We start from the raw sequence: 18987 nt of genomic DNA on the forward strand, positions 1-18987 counted from the left end.
TCACCCACTACTATGTTTGACGTCTCATTCCTACACCAAAGATATCACATTTAAATAAGATGGTCACTTGTTTACCGTCAGTTTCATATTAATGCTTCACGTCAGTGAATTGCTACGTTATTTAATCCATCTTTAAGACGAAACTAAACAGACACGGGATTTTGGAGATTAGAACCCAAATTTATATACTATCTTTCATATATTCATAAACGTAAACCGGAAAACTTTAAATTCTATGTAATCTTGACATAGTGTACATATTTGTATTTATAATTTCATCACCAATATGTCATTGTCACTTCGAAGAATATATGCACTGGTTTTATTTTCGTCTGTACAAAGACAACATATAACGTTCATGATATTCACTTTATATATATTGCTGCCTCCTAATATCATAACTGAAATGCAAATTACACTTTTTTCAAGTTGTGTTCAGAACATCTTCCGAACATATATTCATTTCGAATACTATTTTAAACAGAATTTACTATTATTTACACCCATGCTTTGTAATGCACGTGGCGTCTTTCATAACTATATGCGTTATAGACAGTGTAAGAATTCAAAAACAGTTTGAAACTGGAATTTATTCATGTTCTACGCGTGATGCAATAAAAAACACAATTCGCGTCAAGATGTTAAAAGGTATATATGGTGATATAAAGAGCTCACTTATCTCAGACACCCCGAGGCTACATGCTTTAGATTCCACCGACTGATAACAGCTTTCAGTGATGTTCGATGTTATTGATAACATTTGACAAACAGACTTCACCATTAACCGGGAGTTGAGGCTTTACGGAAGGTATATATCATCTGTTATCTTGTACGATCTAATCGTTTGCTGTGACCATTAACATATCAAACTAGAACCGACAAGATAAGTAATTATTTCACTTTGCCGAAAGAAGTATTGTTTGTTTAAATGTGTATCTTGTCAAGTGCACCAATTCTTAATTTAGTTGAATGAAAAAACTAGGTCTTCATTGCAAAAGATGCGGTAATAAATCAAGCCGAAAGAAAGCGTTGTATATTGGATAAACAACCACTTTATTTTTATGATGGGCACGGGTGGTCCAGTCGCCTTGGGGCGGCATTTCGCAGCTCAGAGTGGCGTCCCTTAGGAGTGCCAGGAACAGGGGGCTCGAATCCCGGTTAGCCTTGATTATGTGTCTATGTTTGTCACGCACCATACCCGGTCTCATCGGTTTAACCAAAGTGGTAAACGTTTAAGGCCAGCATAACTTCATGCTTTCCGCCCACATCAAGCTGATCCAACTGAAATACTGTTCAAAGCGGTGTTAAACTAAACTTACTGACTATGATAGACATGTCCTGATACGCCCACCGAAAACGAATTTCTACATACTGAATGGAATCATATTCAATCATAATGAAATAACAGTAATGATAATCATCACCATGTTTATCATAGGATAACTCTTTTTCATATTTAATGTAGATTTTGGTTTGGTTTGTTGTTTAACGCCTCACTCCGCAATACTACAGCTATATAACGGCGGTCTGTAAATAATCGAGTCTGGACCAGACAATCCAGTGATTAATATCATGAGCATCGATCCACGCAATTGGGATCGATGATATGCATTAACCAAGTCAGCGAACCTGACCACCCGATCCCGTTAGTCGCCTTTTACGACAAGCATAGTCGCCTTTTACGGTAAGCATGGGTTGCTGAAGACCTATACTATCCCGGAATCTTCACGCATCTATTTAATGTAGAAAACTTGTACATGTATTTGTACCACGTCAGTTAGGTTTCAATATTACATTTTTCTTACATTCGTTGTAAAAAAAAAATTATGTTTTTTAAATATATTCAAATATACAATTATGTGTCGATTATCTGAAAGGTTATGTAGGACATCAACTTACAATACAGTGTTTCATCGCCATGTGTCACGACCACCTGTACGTGTAGGTAGAAGATTCCATGTCGTGCACGTGGCATTTAACCATCCCCAGAGACTGTGGTATTAATATGTTAGATAAGCTCTGGCTGTAAGCTCTAGGCCCAAGGGGAATAGAGCGCACAGGTTAGCATACAACCATTGCCGCAAGATGGGATCCTATGGGACAACAATTTGGTGCTGTGTGTTGATGTTGGCAATGGCCATACCCGGACATGACCCATATGGTGGCATAACATTGCCCCAATAGCTAAATGATAACCACATGTGTTACAAAAATATCTAAGGATTTGAAGCACCGTACTACAATAGAAACACTTTAATGTTGTTTTTCGTGTTCATCTCAGGTAATATTCTATCTTATCCCATTTTCATTTTATAACATTCCAGATCTTGGTTCCGTTACGTTTTTATCAAACAAAGTAAAATGGCTGACTGATCTAAAAATGAAAAAAACTATTATATTTATATTTTAGAAATTCAAATAGTACTTAATGTTTAGACATCCGATTTCCTCTTGTATCTGTACGGAATGAACTGTAAGGCAACGGCCCACTGTTTCAGACCGCCATGCCACGTGTTTAACTCCGGGTTTGTTTCCTGAGCATTTATAAGACACTGTAAAACCCGCCCATCCTGTCACCCCCTAATTTTGGTGAAAGAAAGAAATTGGATGTGTCAGGAGTTCGAGGTCTTGATCGCAAAAGCAGGTGTATCACCTGAGTTATATATAGGGATCGTCTCAGGTTTCTCAGGTTTAATGCGTGTAACTAGAAATATTCTAACAAAATATTTCAATTACCATAATTTGAATAATTAGATCATCATAATAAGTATAGCAGAAAGAACATGAACTAGTGTCGCGATTAAGGAAATAGTTTTCAGTTATAAGAAGCTTTAACTTTTGATATGTACCCTAATGACAGGTTACCTGTTTGAGTCTGTTGAACACATTCCTCATCTTGAATCCGGGCGAAACCAAATATGCTAACCTGACTATTAAGTATCTTCATTTGTCTGTTCTTTTAGTGCGTTGTTTATGGTTCAATAAACAGGTGAGAAACTCCGAGGTTTTTTTTATATATGTATGCATAACTGTGCACTCTGTTGATATAACATCAAATCATGATATATATTTTTTCTTTAACTTGAAAACTTTCATTAATACTCATATTTTACATATATTGCTGCTCATAAATCTTTATATCCAGTTGAATTGTTGTTTTGATTATAAAATTTGGGTTTAAACCATTTCCTTGATCTTGATGTGTGCCTCTATGTGTAACCATCTTTGAATCCATGATTCATTAATCCGGACATGTGTTTAACCGGACGGTTACTTTGGGAACTTTACCGGCCGGATTTACGAAGCAATCCATCCGCGTTTCTCTCTCTCTCTCTCTCTCTCTCTCTCTCTCTCTCTCTCTCTCTCTCTCTCTGCGAAAGTGCATTGCAATCGATCCGCGTTTTCTCCCTCTTACTGTTTCTGTTTTGTTTCTCTCTCTCTCGCCCTCATCCCCCTTTTTCTCTCTCTCGTGCTTTGCAATCAATCAGCATTTTCTCGTCTCCTAATAAGGGACGACAAAGTTATTGTACCAGCCCAATTTTCCGCGGGTGGTTAAACTGCATTCAGATGATGCACACGGCCAACAAATGCGCTGTTGGTGTTGATGACAATTAACCGCTTTACTTGATCCAGGAGATCCGGGTGGTAATGTAAGCTGACAGACTGCCCTGGAAACACCGAAACACCTTGTAACTCGCATGTAATGCACAACACGTCGAGACGAATTATACACTTTTAACAAACGCAATGAACTTGAGACAATGAATATATGACGGCTACATAAGCATAGATTACCAATTGGATAACATGGATAATTACAAATTTGAATGTTTCTAAAGTGGATCATTTGGCAGAATGGGCGATGAAAAAGTTTCATATTTGAGAGAGAGAGAGAGAGAGAGAGAGAGAGAGAGAGAGAGAGAGAGAGAGAGAGAGAGAGAGAGAGAGAGAGAGAGAGAGAGAGAGAGAGAGAGAGAGAGACTTTTCACTGCAGGTGAATTGTTATTTATTCGACTGGTTCAATTGATAATATTTACTGAGACGAACGGGAGTCATAATAAGAAAACTATGGCTTATGTCTATGTTTAACTTTGAACATCCTTTGCCGATAAACGCCAACGAAGTTGGTCGTATGGTGACCCTTCTCTCCCTCGATGCTTAAGCCCTCGGTATGGCGGCGTTTCTAGCTCCGTATTGTTCCGACCAAGTCTCCTGTACGTTAATTCAGTAAATAACTGTATTTTAAAGCACATTTTATTGCCCCTATAGCTGAACATAGACTTGGTTGGGCTAGATGCTGCCAGGTAGTTTTATTGCCATCGAAACCTTCTTTGTGATGGTAATAAGGACATTTCTCCCCCTTTTTCACCAATCTGAACGGATTGTGGTATTTGAAAGAGGCCTGGTGAAATATTACCCCCCATTGGAGGCTGCTATACAAATTCATTTAGAAGTTTAAACATTACAAAATGTTGGCGAGGGGCTTAGCTGTCAAGGGTATCCTGTTAGCCTTCACAGAGGACAATTGCGGCGAATTTCAATTGTAGAATTTACGCAGGCTCTTTGTGTGGGACGTAAATCAGGGGCTGGTTAATCCACGGCTGCTGTGATATCCTTTATACACTTAACCCTTTCTATGACAAACAAGGATAGCACGATGACCATAGTTGTGGAGTTGTTTCGCTGAAACACTTGTATAAAACATTGGACGTTTGAAGTAAGGGACATCAAATTGTAGGAATAGTAACAATTATATGTTGACCAAGTTAATAGCCCATGAGAGTTTTTACATAAAAGTGTTTGAATAAATATATCATGAACAGGGTACTATTTCTACATAATGTCGGATAATGATATAAAGGTACGATTGTTTTACGCCACGTTTAGCAATATGACAGTAATGTCGTGGCATATTTATAAAGTAGAAAACTTGAAAATTAATCCGTAGATTTGGGAGTTTCGCAATTCACACTGAACATGTGACACCATGATTCTCTTATTTGACTCTCTGACGTTAGATAAAAAATACTGATATTTACGACATAACGTCTTTCTTAAACAAAAACACCAATTGCCAAAAATGTGATTTTAGGAGCGATACATCGATGCGCCTGGTTCCATCCCCTTGTCGTTAGGATGCAGTAGTCGTAGGTTTGAATCTGACATGCACTCCGAATATAATCCTTGTTCCGTTAGCACCGGTCTCAGTGTCGTTTGTTACACCAAGTGAAAAACCTCAAAGACATACGTCACAATGTCTTTTCCACGTAACTCCTTTGAGGTCCCGAGTTCGAATAAAACCCCAGTTTCCCATGCTGATCGTCAAAGGCGATATTTTGGTGGTCATGTGAATATTGGTTGGTTGCGTGTTATCTTACCCCGACAGTGTAGATCGTTGCTCATAATATCAATCACTGGTCTGTCAGGTCCAGACTCAATTATTGATAGGCCCACACACAAACACACACATAGAGTTGGCATATTTGACATCATGCAACAAACAAACACATAGCCGTCAAATGTATCAACAAACTGACTTCTCCACAATAAACTTAACACGACTTAATATGCCTGAAATTCAGTACGACTGTTGTGCTACGACCGCTGTAAGCCTGTGTTACGACTTGAGAGTCGTAGCGCTTTTTGCAAGTGAACCCAGATTTTTCGTACTTACATTTTGAATGCTATTTGAAAGCAATATGCACTTCACTCAAAGATGTCAGTAATAATTTGCCATTTCTTGCAGGTACACGGGAGACAGCCTTTATTTACTCGATCCTGAGTGCAGGCGTGGTGCACGCTGTGACGATGGCCTGCTCCGCCGGGAACTTGACTGACTGCTCATGTGATATGTCCAATTACGGAGAGGCCGATGTCGACGGTTGGAAGTGGGGCGGCTGTAGCGACAACATCAACTACGGAATATGGTTCAGTCAAAAGTTTGTGGACGCCCCGGATAAAACCAGACATAAAGATACCTGGGATATCAGGAATAAGATGAACCTGCACAACAATGAAGTCGGTCGGAAGGTGAGATAGCCTGACGTTACACTGAGTGAGTGAGTGAGTGAGTGAGTGGGCGGGCGGGTGAGCGAACGAGCGAGTGTGTTTTATGCCACACTTAACAGAACTCTAGCTTTATCATGGCGTTCTATTAATAATCAAGCTTAGACCATTCCAACCAGAGGTTGACAGCATGATCAACTATCAACACCTTCAGGGTATTATGACACACAAACTGCTCAGCCATACCTTCTGACATCCCGATCATCATCAGTCGGCTCCAGCGACAAGCGTGGTGTGCCGAGGATCATTTCCGCCTTGAATATCCACATCAGTGTTCATTACGGTTGGAGTCCACAGTGAATATATCCAAGTTGTGTACAGCGAAGCATTAGCTATATCCTGGGATACAGAAACCAATTATTACCACTATGGCAATGCTTTGTCTTTATCCCCTAGCGAATGGTGATAAGATACATGTTACAACTGTTCCCACATATTTCCAATCTAGGTAATACAACGGATGTATTTACGAAAAAGAATGACAAAAAATGTACTTTGTATGACAATCCAAGCCGTCCTTTAATGATATAATAGATTGGCTTGAATGACACTAAAAATCTAAAGTCATATTCTGTTCTGTAAGAAGACGTAACTAATCGCACACATAAACCCTTTCGAATAGGCAAAGTGTATTCCATTGTCCATAGGCCCAAAACGACATACACAGTATTTGGCACGGCACTGCAAGCTTATTTATAAGTCAACTTCGGTTATAACGAACTGACATATAAACCGACTGGTTGTATAGGATTGGTTGAATGTATGGATTTTGAAGGGTTTTTTTATAGTTTTTTGTCCTCTTTGGCCCAGATCGAATCTAAACATGAAGTCGATTTTCAGTTAGGACAAATTCAGATCTGTGTGTCTCTAAGGTCAAAAGTCACAAGGCTATCTTTCTTTGGTCTGAACAGAAATAGACAGTGGTGTTCAGAGAGTGTCTCGTTTCTAAGTCACGAGACATGTACCTCTCTCGACTGTTTCCCAGTCAAACCCGTAAATGAAAACCGTATTGTTTATGTGGTGGTAAAGAGACAGTTTTACACGGTGTCGACTCTGTAAACTCCAAGCTTTAAGGGCGAGCACTATGTGAACACCCATGTCCCGATAGCCTTAGTATTAATGACTTATCATAAACACCGAGCCCGACCGATAAATCAGTCGTCGCTATCAAATCTATCTGCAATGTTTTGTCGGGATGAGACAGGGGGGTGTAATTGCTCCCCACAATTTCAGATAGCCATATTTACATGTGAAATATTGGGCGATTCTTTATTGAGGACCCTCAATATGAGAGCCACAAGAACAATGATTGCCCCTTCGGGCGCTTGTGTGTTTGATTTAAGGATCACTGACGTCCCTAATGAGTCCTCGAGTTGCAACTCGTGGTGTTATGAAGGTATGGTGATAACAACACAAGAACCCTGCCCGAACTAGCTGATCTGTCTGTGGGCGGTCACTGTCGACAGAGAAACTGCGTGCTGAAGATGTCGTACACAACTAGGACGTTGTCGTCCAATATAAATCTCCAGCGACAGTTGTGAGAAAGGTGTGACCACATGATGCTGAACTTAGCTACTGTGAAGTGATATGATTATGCCAAAGAGTTTGAACACCTGCGTTCTTTACAGGTAAACCAGAGCCTCCCTACCGATGTGCCACCCCTTGATTATATTCACCCTATCAACAAGGGCCCCAGTTTATGTCAGTTTAGGGTGGTATACCGAACAGCTTACCGGCCTACCTTGGTTGCTAAGATTGCCTGGCTATGTCGGTATCTGAAGGCACGGGGTGATCTACATGGCTATTAATCGTTACTTGATCGTCTCCTCCAGACAAAGGCTACAGGCAATGAAAACACTCAGCTTATGGTTATACAAACTTTGGTCTTAACAGTTGAGTTAGCTGTAAATCATCGGAGACCAAGTTGTACAAAGAGGTGGAATTTTTATAGTGGCCAGTCTCGATTTACGCAATCAACGTGGTCTTCATAGAAACACGTGGGCTGACTCACTTGCGGTTTTTTTTATTGCGTCTAAGAAGAAACACCCCGATTAACCACGAAGTCAAACTTGTATCACGTGGAATAGCAATGTAAAAATCCGATTGAAACTATCTTGCCTCCAGTTTTGATTGAAAGCCCAACTCGGATCGTAACTGGAGACTGCCGTAGTCATTGGTTTACGAAAGTCACCCAAAGATGATTTATTCTCAGTAAAATCACGCCACCCCCAATCTCAAGACTGTAATCGTTGTGGGTTAGACCCTGACCCAGTGTCACAAAGCGATCTTTGCGGTTAACTGTCGTATTTGTATGTTCGGATCGCCGTAGGGTAGATAGCTTTGTGGGACGGTACCGTTTTATTAAATTTGAATAAATGGGATCTGCAGTAAAACATTTTGCTCCAATGTTTTCACAAACGCGATGGGGTTTTTTAATAGCGAAAATATGACGATTTGTTTTTAAAGGGTTGATTGTCAGCCATTGCACATTTGGTTCAGACCGGGCCGAAAATTGGCACCGGATCGTGGACCATAGTCGGGTGCGTTATGTTGATTTTCTATAGAGTGCAACCTCTAAAGTCCGGATCTCATTACTCAACACAGTCAGGATCCATGCATCAACAATTTAATGCTCACTGCTTCGCTAATCTTGCAACCTGCTGACACAGACATCATGCCAGACACTGAGCCGCCCACCGTGATGCTCCAGACGTGATGTATTGTTCTTGTACGATGACGTCTCGATGGTACCTGTGCAATCCCAAATATAACGAACATTAACATCCTCATCATGGCAGCCACGTGTAACGAACGAGTTCAGTTTTAGTGGCAACAGTTCAAGTCCGCAGGAAAAAATATGCCAGTTAGTCAAAAAGGTATCTCTCCCGCTTATAATCTACATGCAGACTAAGCCAGGATGGGACTTCTGTCTGGGCGTTTTTAACTGGGACCATGATCAAATAGTTAGAAGAGGTTTTGAAATGCCCGTCTATCGTAGTTAAAGGCTTGCGGCGGATAATTATCTAATTTTCCTTTCGTTGTGCATCTATGTTATGTACCAAGGTATTTCTACGTCAAACGGTCACACTGCAGCATTTCTCACCTACATTTACATTATACTCTACTGAACATATTTAAAAATTAGAAAGGATCAATAATATCAGGGTGTATCACCATTGATCCAAACGTATAAATAATGTTTCCAAAATGTGCAATTCAAAAGAAGTTTCAGAAAAACAGGTTCTTTTATATTACAGTAATTAATCTGTCCTGCCTTGGCAGATTAACCATAGTGGGTGTCCTTTAACATCTTTTAAGTAGTATATAATTATATATTCAAAACATTGCTCCCAAATGGAAAGTGCCTTTACCAAATAGCATTAATTTGCATTAATGCAAATGACATGTGGACAAGGGCACAAAGATTTTTGCGGCCTTGTTTAACAATCGTTGTATTGTAGTTTAATATGCCACGAGCTCCTCTCTTAGGTTGCAGGAGGTACACGAAACTCCATCTTCTTTTGCATTTTTCAAAATGCTCACCCATTAGTTCTTGAAGGAAATGCCAGCTAATGCCAGTTCGTGGAATCATTTGGTCCATGAAAACCTTAAATCTCCATGAATAGCTGCTACAATTATTTGAAACCTAAAAAAGTCGTTCCTTAATGCTGTTTTCGTGAAATACAACCTATCAGTTGCCTATGTTAATCATCTGCACATGCTATAAGAACCATTACAAACGAGTGTAGATATTCCATAGTCATATGGTTCAGGGGTAGGCATCCAGCCACCTGTATTCCTGTCAATGTGGTCGTAACATACAGGTTGGATGACGGATTCCCTCAATCCAACTTTTAGTACGGTTTCAACCCTTGGCTTAATAAAGAGCTCCATCATATAGAGAAGAGACGGGTAATATAAAAAGAAAGAGTAAGTATATTTCCAGAAACGAACAGCGGCAGTGAGTCAGGCAGTTACTAACTCAGCATATAGGCCGGGACCCTTGCAGTGAATCTAAAGCAATGATCTCTAGGATTGAGAACACACCGACGTGGAAACAATTTATGACCTTCCTGAGAAAATATGCGTGAAAAGCAGCGACTAATAGCTCCGTATCTAGATTGTATGCTGGCGTTATGTCTCCTGGAAGTAGGGCTGGCACAGTCTAACTGCTCAGACCCACGGCCTATCTTACAATAGGGAGATGGTTATATTAAGAATGTCTAACAAATGATTAAACGCTTCAAGGATTTCATTGTAGCAGCTAATCCCCGTACTGCCCTGGCGCTCCCTGGTAAAGTCGGACCCTTGGTTTCCAGCAGTCTCAAATATTTCAATTGCCATTGAAGTAATGAGTGATTTAACATTGAGAATGATATGGTCCACGTGATGGACTCCGTCCAAGGTGTATAAACAACTGCCACATGGAGAGTTTGGGCATTCTCTATAATGGAGTTACGTTTCTATGGGATTCAGTTGTCTTTACTTAGTTCTGCATGAATTCATATCTGAAACTGCAACATACTTTTTTTTACAATGGGCCGTGGTTCCTGGTAACTGACGGCGTGGCATACAAGGCATGGCATCCGTAGCTTAGTACTCGACACGATTCGAGATTTACCATTTATTCTGAGGCCTCATTTAAGATTTAACATTGACAATATGTAACATTTATGCTGAAGCATGAGACAAGATGTCATATTTTATTCTGAATCAAACACGATGCAACATTTTTTCTGAAGCATGACACAAGATGTCATACTTATTCTGAAGCATCTGACTTGAAGTAACATATATTCTGAAGCATGAGACAAGATATAACATTTATTCTGAAACATACACGATGTAGCATTTTATCCTAAATCATCAGACAAGAACTTGCATATATTCTGAAGCATGAGACAAGATGTAACATTTAATCTTAAGCAAGAAACAAGATGTAACGTTATTCTGAAGGAACGTACACTATATAACATTTATTCTGAAGCATCATATTCGATGTAACATGCATTCTGAAGCATCGGACAAGAAGCAACATATATTCTGAAGCATACACGATGTCACATTTATTCTGAAGCATCATACACGAAGTAACATTTATTCTGCAGCATCATACACTATGTAAAATTTATCCTGAAGCAACATATATGATGTAATATTATCCTGAAGCAACATACACTATATGACATTTATGCTGAGGTGTCATACACAATATAACATATATTCTGAGGCATTATACACTATATAACCTTTATTCTGAGGCATCATACACTATATAACCTTTATTCTGAGGCATAATACACTATATAACCTTTATTCTGAGGCATCATACACTATATCACATTTATTCTGAGGCATCATACACTATATCATATTTATTCTGAGGCATCATACACTATATGACCTTTATTCTGAGGCATCATACACTATATAACCTTTATTCTGAGGCATCGTACACTATATCACATTTATTCTGAGGCATCATACACTATATGACCTTTATTCTGAGGCATCATACACTATATAACCTTTATTCTGAGGCATCATACACTATATAACATTTATTATCATATAATGGGTAAGTTTCGCGGCAGGATAAAGCCAACGGATAAAAACAATATCCGTTGGGGTCATATGCGGATAGAGATGCAAATATCAAAGGTCAAGTAGGGACTACTTTCACTGTTTATAAACAAACATGGCGTCGCCCTTGTCATTCGGCGATCGAGTCAGAATTAACCATCGGGAATCTGGATAAACTTCAGGGCTAATTGCTATCATTATCAAAAGAACAGTCTAATATACTGAAAATCTGTGTCTAACTGTGACGTAACTAAGGCATTTTATAAGTTTTGGCAACTTTGGAGATACAAATTTCGAAACAATTTTGCGAGGGCACGAGGCCTAGCCAAGCGGGATCAGTAGCCATATCTGTGCTTGTAGACCTCTGCGGCTTGAAACCTCCTCCACAAATTAAAATAGTTGGATTTGGCCGAAATATGTTTGAATTGTTACCTTGTTTCGTTTTGTCGCTGTGTGTACATCTGACTACACCTCTTATCGTTATGACAGGACAGACCGACTGTCAACAACGTCTGACCGTGGCCGTGACGTGACGTCTTATAGACTAGGGTTAGAGTAGCTTCCCTTTGACAAAGGGCAGTTACTCTAGCGGACAGACCGATGGATTGCCGCGAAAGGCAATTAAAAACAATTGTTGTTTTGCGTATATGTTGCTTCGCCACTGTATAAGAAACAGATTTCAATTGGAACTATATTGGCTACTGTCACTGTCCGACTGACACATCACTTACCCTGTGACGTAATAAATATTAATGCACGCATTCCAGGAAAACTCGCAATGTTTCGGTAATGTTAGTGAGAGAGGGAAAGCGATTTTGAAGCACAGAATTAAAGAATGGCATTGTATGATAAAGCGGTTATCACGCTTGTGTGTTTGGGGATGGTAAATATCCTGTATTAGGAATAAACACTATGTATTTAGCTCGCCAAGGCTCGCTAAATACAATGTTTATTCCCAATGCAGGATATTTACCATCCCCAAACACACTTGCGTGATAATCTCTATTTCTGAGGCATCATACACTGTACATGTATAACCTTTATTCTGAGGCATCATACACTATATAACCTTTATTCTGAGGCATAATACACTATATAACCTTTATTCTGAGGCATCATACACTATATCACATTTATTCTGAGGCATCATACACTATATCATATTTATTCTGAGGCATCATACACTATATGACCTTTATTCTGAGGCATCATACACTATATAACCTTTATTCTGAGGCATCGTACACTATATCACATTTATTCTGAGGCATCATACACTATATGACCTTTATTCTGAGGCATCATACACTATATAACCTTTATTCTGAGGCATCATACACTATATAACATTTATTATCATATAATGGGTAAGTTTCGCGGCAGGATAAAGCCAACGGATAAAAACAATATCCGTTGGGGTCATATGCGGATAGAGATGCAAATATCAAAGGTCAAGTAGGGACTACTTTCACTGTTTATAAACAAACATGGCGTCGCCCTTGTCATTCGGCGATCGAGTCAGAATTAACCATCGGGAATCTGGATAAACTTCAGGGCTAATTGCTATCATTATCAAAAGAACAGTCTAATATACTGAAAATCTGTGTCTAACTGTGACGTAACTAAGGCATTTTATAAGTTTTGGCAACTTTGGAGATACAAATTTCGAAACAATTTTGCGAGGGCACGAGGCCTAGCCAAGCGGGATCAGTAGCCATATCTGTGCTTGTAGACCTCTGCGGCTTGAAACCTCCTCCACAAATTAAAATAGTTGGATTTGGCCGAAATATGTTTGAATTGTTACCTTGTTTCGTTTTGTCGCTGTGTGTACATCTGACTACACCTCTTATCGTTATGACAGGACAGACCGACTGTCAACAACGTCTGACCGTGGCCGTGACGTGACGTCTTATAGACTAGGGTTAGAGTAGCTTCCCTTTGACAAAGGGCAGTTACTCTAGCGGACAGACCGATGGATTGCCGCGAAAGGCAATTAAAAACAATTGTTGTTTTGCGTATATGTTGCTTCGCCACTGTATAAGAAACAGATTTCAATTGGAACTATATTGGCTACTGTCACTGTCCGACTGACACATCACTTACCCTGTGACGTAATAAATATTAATGCACGCATTCCAGGAAAACTCGCAATGTTTCGGTAATGTTAGTGAGAGAGGGAAAGCGATTTTGAAGCACAGAATTAAAGAATGGCATTGTATGATAAAGCGGTTATCACGCTTGTGTGTTTGGGGATGGTAAATATCCTGTATTAGGAATAAACACTATGTATTTAGCTCGCCAAGGCTCGTATGGGAAAATCAGCATCTTGTTATTTCTATTTCATTTATTGATGAGTTCATACAAAGATTAAAATGCTCTTATGAACAAGATTGGCATTTTGCTTTGACCAATAGCCCCAAGTATTCATCATATCTTTGTTATAAATTTAGGTTTAGCAGGGAATTTTATTTATCGGCTATTACAATCAATAAGTTTCGCGTTGCACTGGCACGTTTTAGAGCTAGCTCCCACTCGCTCCACATAGAAACCGGGAGATATTTTGGTATCCCAAGACAGCGAAGGTTATGTATGGTTTGTAAAACAGGCTATGTTGAGTCTGAATACCTTTTTGTATTGGTTTGTGAAAAATATTATGCTCTCCGAGTGACATATATTCCTCAAAAATATTATGTAAATCCATCAATAGAACAATTTTACATACTTATGTCGTCTCTGCATCAGTCAACAATTAGAAGTCTGGCTTGTTATGTTTACCACGCTTTTAAGTTAAGGAATTCATTTTTGCAGAAGTAATATTCTTTATCTATGAATGCCTTGCTGTTGTGTATTTAGGTGTACACAGTTGTATTTTTATACATGTCTGGTGAACCGAATTGTACTATGGGCCGCTGGCCCACCCATGTACTGAATAAACAGATTAGGCTCGCTAAATACAATGTTTATTCCCAATGCAGGATATTTACCATCCCCAAACACACTTGCGTGATAATCTCTATTTCTGAGGCATCATACACTGTACATGTATAACCTTTATTCTGAGGCATCATACACTGTACATATATAACCTTTATTCTGAGGCATCATATACTGTACATGTATAACCTTTATTCTGAGGCATGATAGACTATACATGTATAACCTTTATTCTGAGGCATCATACACTGTACATGTACAACCTTTATTCTGGGGCATCATACACTGTACAGGTATAACCTTTATTCTGAGGCATCATACACTGTACATATATAACCTTTATTCTGAGGCATGATACACTGCACATGTATAACCTTTATTCTGAGGCATGATACACTGTACATATATAACCTTTATTCTCAGGCATCATACACTGTACATATATAACCTTTATTCTGAGGCATGATACACTGTACATATATAACCTTTATTTTCAGGCATCATACACTGTACATATATAACCTTTATTCTGAGGCATCATACACTGTACATATATAACCTTTATTCTGGGGCATCATACACTGTACATATATAACCTTTATTCTGAGGCATCATACACTGTACATGTATAACCTTTATTCTTAGGCATCATACACTGTACATGTATAACCTTTATTCTGAGGCATCATACACTGTACATGTATAACCTTTATTCTTAGGCATCATACACTGTACATGTATAACCTTTATTCTGAGGCATCATACACTGTACATATATAACCTTTATTCTGAGGCATCATACACTATATCACATTTATGCTGAGGCATCATAAACGGTGTAACATTATTTCAGAAGCATCAGACAAGATGCAAGTATAATTATCCCATGCATGAGTAACTGATAAACCAAACAGGTATCATAAACATTGTTGCAGTATATGTGAGTTCAACGCTGCAGAATATGAAACTGCTTGTACATGCCCATTCAGAAAAGTTTAAACGGATACATTTGTATTATCAGTGTGTAAAATAGTGGTTTAATGATAGTTGTGAACTAAACATGGTACACTCTATTGAAAGTGTTACTGTAGCTTAACTTACATTGCTACCGAATTGTGATTCCGTTATGTCTAGCGTTAGAAATTTATACTCTTCCTGTCTAGATTCTGTCTTTTTCAAACAGCATTTGCACAAAAGAACGCTTACATCCATGTGACTAGGATTCTGAAAAGGGAGGAAAGGTGAAGTTGTGTCAGTCCATCTTTTGTCCAAGGTGGTGCTGAATAAACCTAACGTAAGATACCAGAAGCTTTGAAACTTTGAACACATGGCTGAACCCTGACGACCACGATTGCCTGAACACGTGTAGGCATGTAGAGAAGTGCTGGGGTGAGTATACACCTTATCAGGTGCTAAGATCCCCGGAGGAAGTTGGCCCTGCATTGTTCAACAAGTAGATGTGGGCTAGATCCTTTGGTGACCGTGTGTTATGTGATTTGCATCAAAGTGGAAGCCGACTTTGTTACGAGTGAAGTAGAAACAGATTTGGAAAATCAACACTTTGCTGTGTTTGTCCATGTGCTGTTGTCTTTATCTGAATGAATTAAATGTAATGTCTAGTGCATACTAATCATGTTCAGATGATATGTAAAATAGTTTAATACAGATGTCTTATGCTACACTTTTCCTAGCTTACCGTTTCAATTTAAAAGCACGCCCACGAAGGGTGAGTGAGTGATTTGCATATACGCCACTTTGAGCATTCATCCAGTCACACCACGGCTGAAGACAATAGGAATAAGCTACACACGTTTTACCGATGCTGGGAATCGAACCTAAGTCTTCGGCGTGAGTAGCCACACTATTACCACAAGGCCCCAATCCAATCAAGAAGTCAATATGTGCTGAAGAGTGACTTCGACAATTACTGATTGAACGCAAATGCTAATAATTTACATACAGTCGCGTCTCAAAACAGTGCAGCCCCATTGGTGTTCCACAACCCCGCCTTGAAGCCCTTTCTTTGGACATGCTTATCTCTTTCGCGAACACCTTGTGTCATCATTGATCTTCAGTGATCCCTTTATATTATTCCAATGCTATTTTGGCTTGGAATGGCATATGTTTCGTCGGATACTCGATACGGGTTATTCTTTGGCGTTGGCGTTTTACATTTAGGAACGTGTTCACATAGACAAAGGAATTTTAACCCTAGCACGTTGTTCGCTTGGATATTTCTTAATCCAGTTGACTTCACTAGGCACCGTGTTGGCCTTTTTATCGGGATTTCATTGTACATAGTGAAATGCACATGTTATGGATTGCGTGAAATACGTAAGGGATATTCCTTGAGGAGGCATATCCAGATCTATGTAATATCTTTGACGAAACACTACCGAAGGGCATTATTCAAATATCACGTATTTTAGATAACTAAGAACCGGGTGTTGGTGTTTCAGAAGAAGGCTTTAACATATGTCTTGTCTACTCTTTGTGTCTTCAACGTTATGAAAAAAGTCGTCTGAGCCTCTTAAAGCTGGAAATTGGTGTTTTAATGTTAGGACGATAGGACCTAAAAGACTGACTACCGGAGCAAAGAAGGGCAGAGCTACACGAAGCACTTGTCTTATCCCAGCGATGCATAGCAGAAAACCCACAACAGTTTCTCGAGGCATCTCTCCGTGCCAAATACTTCAGACTCCTTAAACCAACTTATGTTAGAGCTGATTTAGAATTTATGTCGCTCTTCTGAAATATTGCTAGTTAATTGGCGTGCCGGGTTTGGTATTTACAGAGCAATAAACAGTAGTTACAGTTATTTGTACCGCATATAACTCGCGTGTGATGCCTGAATCAATGGAGTAATGCGTTAGGTAATGAAAGAATTTCAAACAAGACAGTCCCATGGGAATTTATAAGCAAATAACTGAAAACATTCGCCACAAATCTGGCTCTGTTTTAGGACCAGACTGTTTATCTCAGATGTTCCTTCTTGACATATACTCCAAATGTACCGTTTCAGGTATTATCATTTGGGAACGTGTACTTGAATGATATGTATATTTCCTAAGTTATATTACTTGGGAATTTAAAAACAGGACTCTTCAGTTCCGTTCAAATTGAAAAAATGATATAATACTTAATGACATTTTCAGAAAAGTGGATAATTCAAGTTGTACTTCTTAAGAAACATTTGATTAGTAAATAAGAACAACACACAAATAATTAAGGGAAATATGAAGCTTCTTTTTTTAAAACCGTATATAAGATAAGATAAGATAACGACCGCAAATAACCTTTATGATTTAACTTCAAATATATATGTATATATATGCCACTTTGAATAGAATTTGAGTTACACCAAGTCGTGTCAACGTGATGTGAGAGGAAACTCAGATGTGATAGAGATAGGAGACGTTAACCACTTTGATGAAGCCCACGAGGATGGGTATGGCGCAGACAAACCTAGAAACATAATCAGTACTAACCGGGATTTGAACCCAAGATCACTGCAAATTGAGGCGCCGGGCTACTATATCACGTGGATGTACACGTCCATATGTACTGCAAGCGTGATTCATATATATGCGTTTGTTTTGAAGGTGCGGTAACTGTTCACGCTTGCGTCAAGCGTACAACTCTATTTTATCATGAAATCAATAAGATCCTATGACATGAGTCTCCAGCACTTTATATAAGGGGGAGTAATTGTTGTTTTTGTATTTTTATCTCGACGATCTGTGTATCGTCGAGATAGTGTAAAGGTTTTATTACCCAGACAGCGCTATGATAACCTTGAGGAGAAACGCCAATTTAGTATGTACATTAGCTGAATTCCAGCATATCTGTTCTTTTTACTGTTTCAATGCAATCTTTTTGCCATCTTTTAAATTTACCTTGAATGTGGATGTAATACCAATCTAACTCCAATCGTCTCAAAATTCTATTTGAATTTTATATGCATTTATATTTTAAACGCTGGTCTTAAAATAACAGCTGCTGATGTGACTTGTGCAGTTTCAAGGTCAACATGTTTCAATGCAACTTGTCACGAGATCACATTACAATGTTTCCGTCTCCTTACGTCGCGAGATTGTACGAGATTACAGTCTCCGATGTGCTTTCTTGCGGAATGTTTTTCAACTTCATCATAAAACTGAAATATGCAAAGTCGTAAAATAAAAATATCATATTTGGCAGATCGTAATGCATTCTCATATATATCGTACTTTGGGAATTCATGGGGTGCAAAACCATTCATGAACCAGTTCCTCGACATAAAGCAATGGACATTTATTCATTTATTCAGTCATTTATTTATGTTTTAATAGTCGCTTTATGCTGGTTTGTAAGATTAAGAAAAGAGATGATGAAAGATAGATAGAAAGGGTAAAAGGACCCGTT

At 38.9% G+C, this 18987-nt stretch overlaps 1 protein-coding gene across 1 annotated transcript in view; it reads left to right on the forward strand.

Annotated features, from left to right (window-relative positions):
* Positions 1–18987, forward strand: part of LOC139446675 (protein Wnt-16-like) — a 54463-nt gene that overhangs the window by 12384 nt on the left and 23092 nt on the right. The window contains exon 3 of the mRNA XM_071227948.1: positions 5747–6030. Within this exon, the coding sequence (XP_071084049.1) occupies positions 5747–6030 (284 nt within the window). The remainder of the gene's footprint in view (positions 1–5746; positions 6031–18987) is intronic.

Source organism: Haliotis cracherodii, unplaced genomic scaffold (assembly GCF_022045235.1).
Source record: "Haliotis cracherodii isolate W230 unplaced genomic scaffold, xgHalCrac1.p SCAF_6, whole genome shotgun sequence".
Classification (NCBI taxonomy): Eukaryota; Metazoa; Mollusca; class Gastropoda; order Lepetellida; family Haliotidae; genus Haliotis; species Haliotis cracherodii.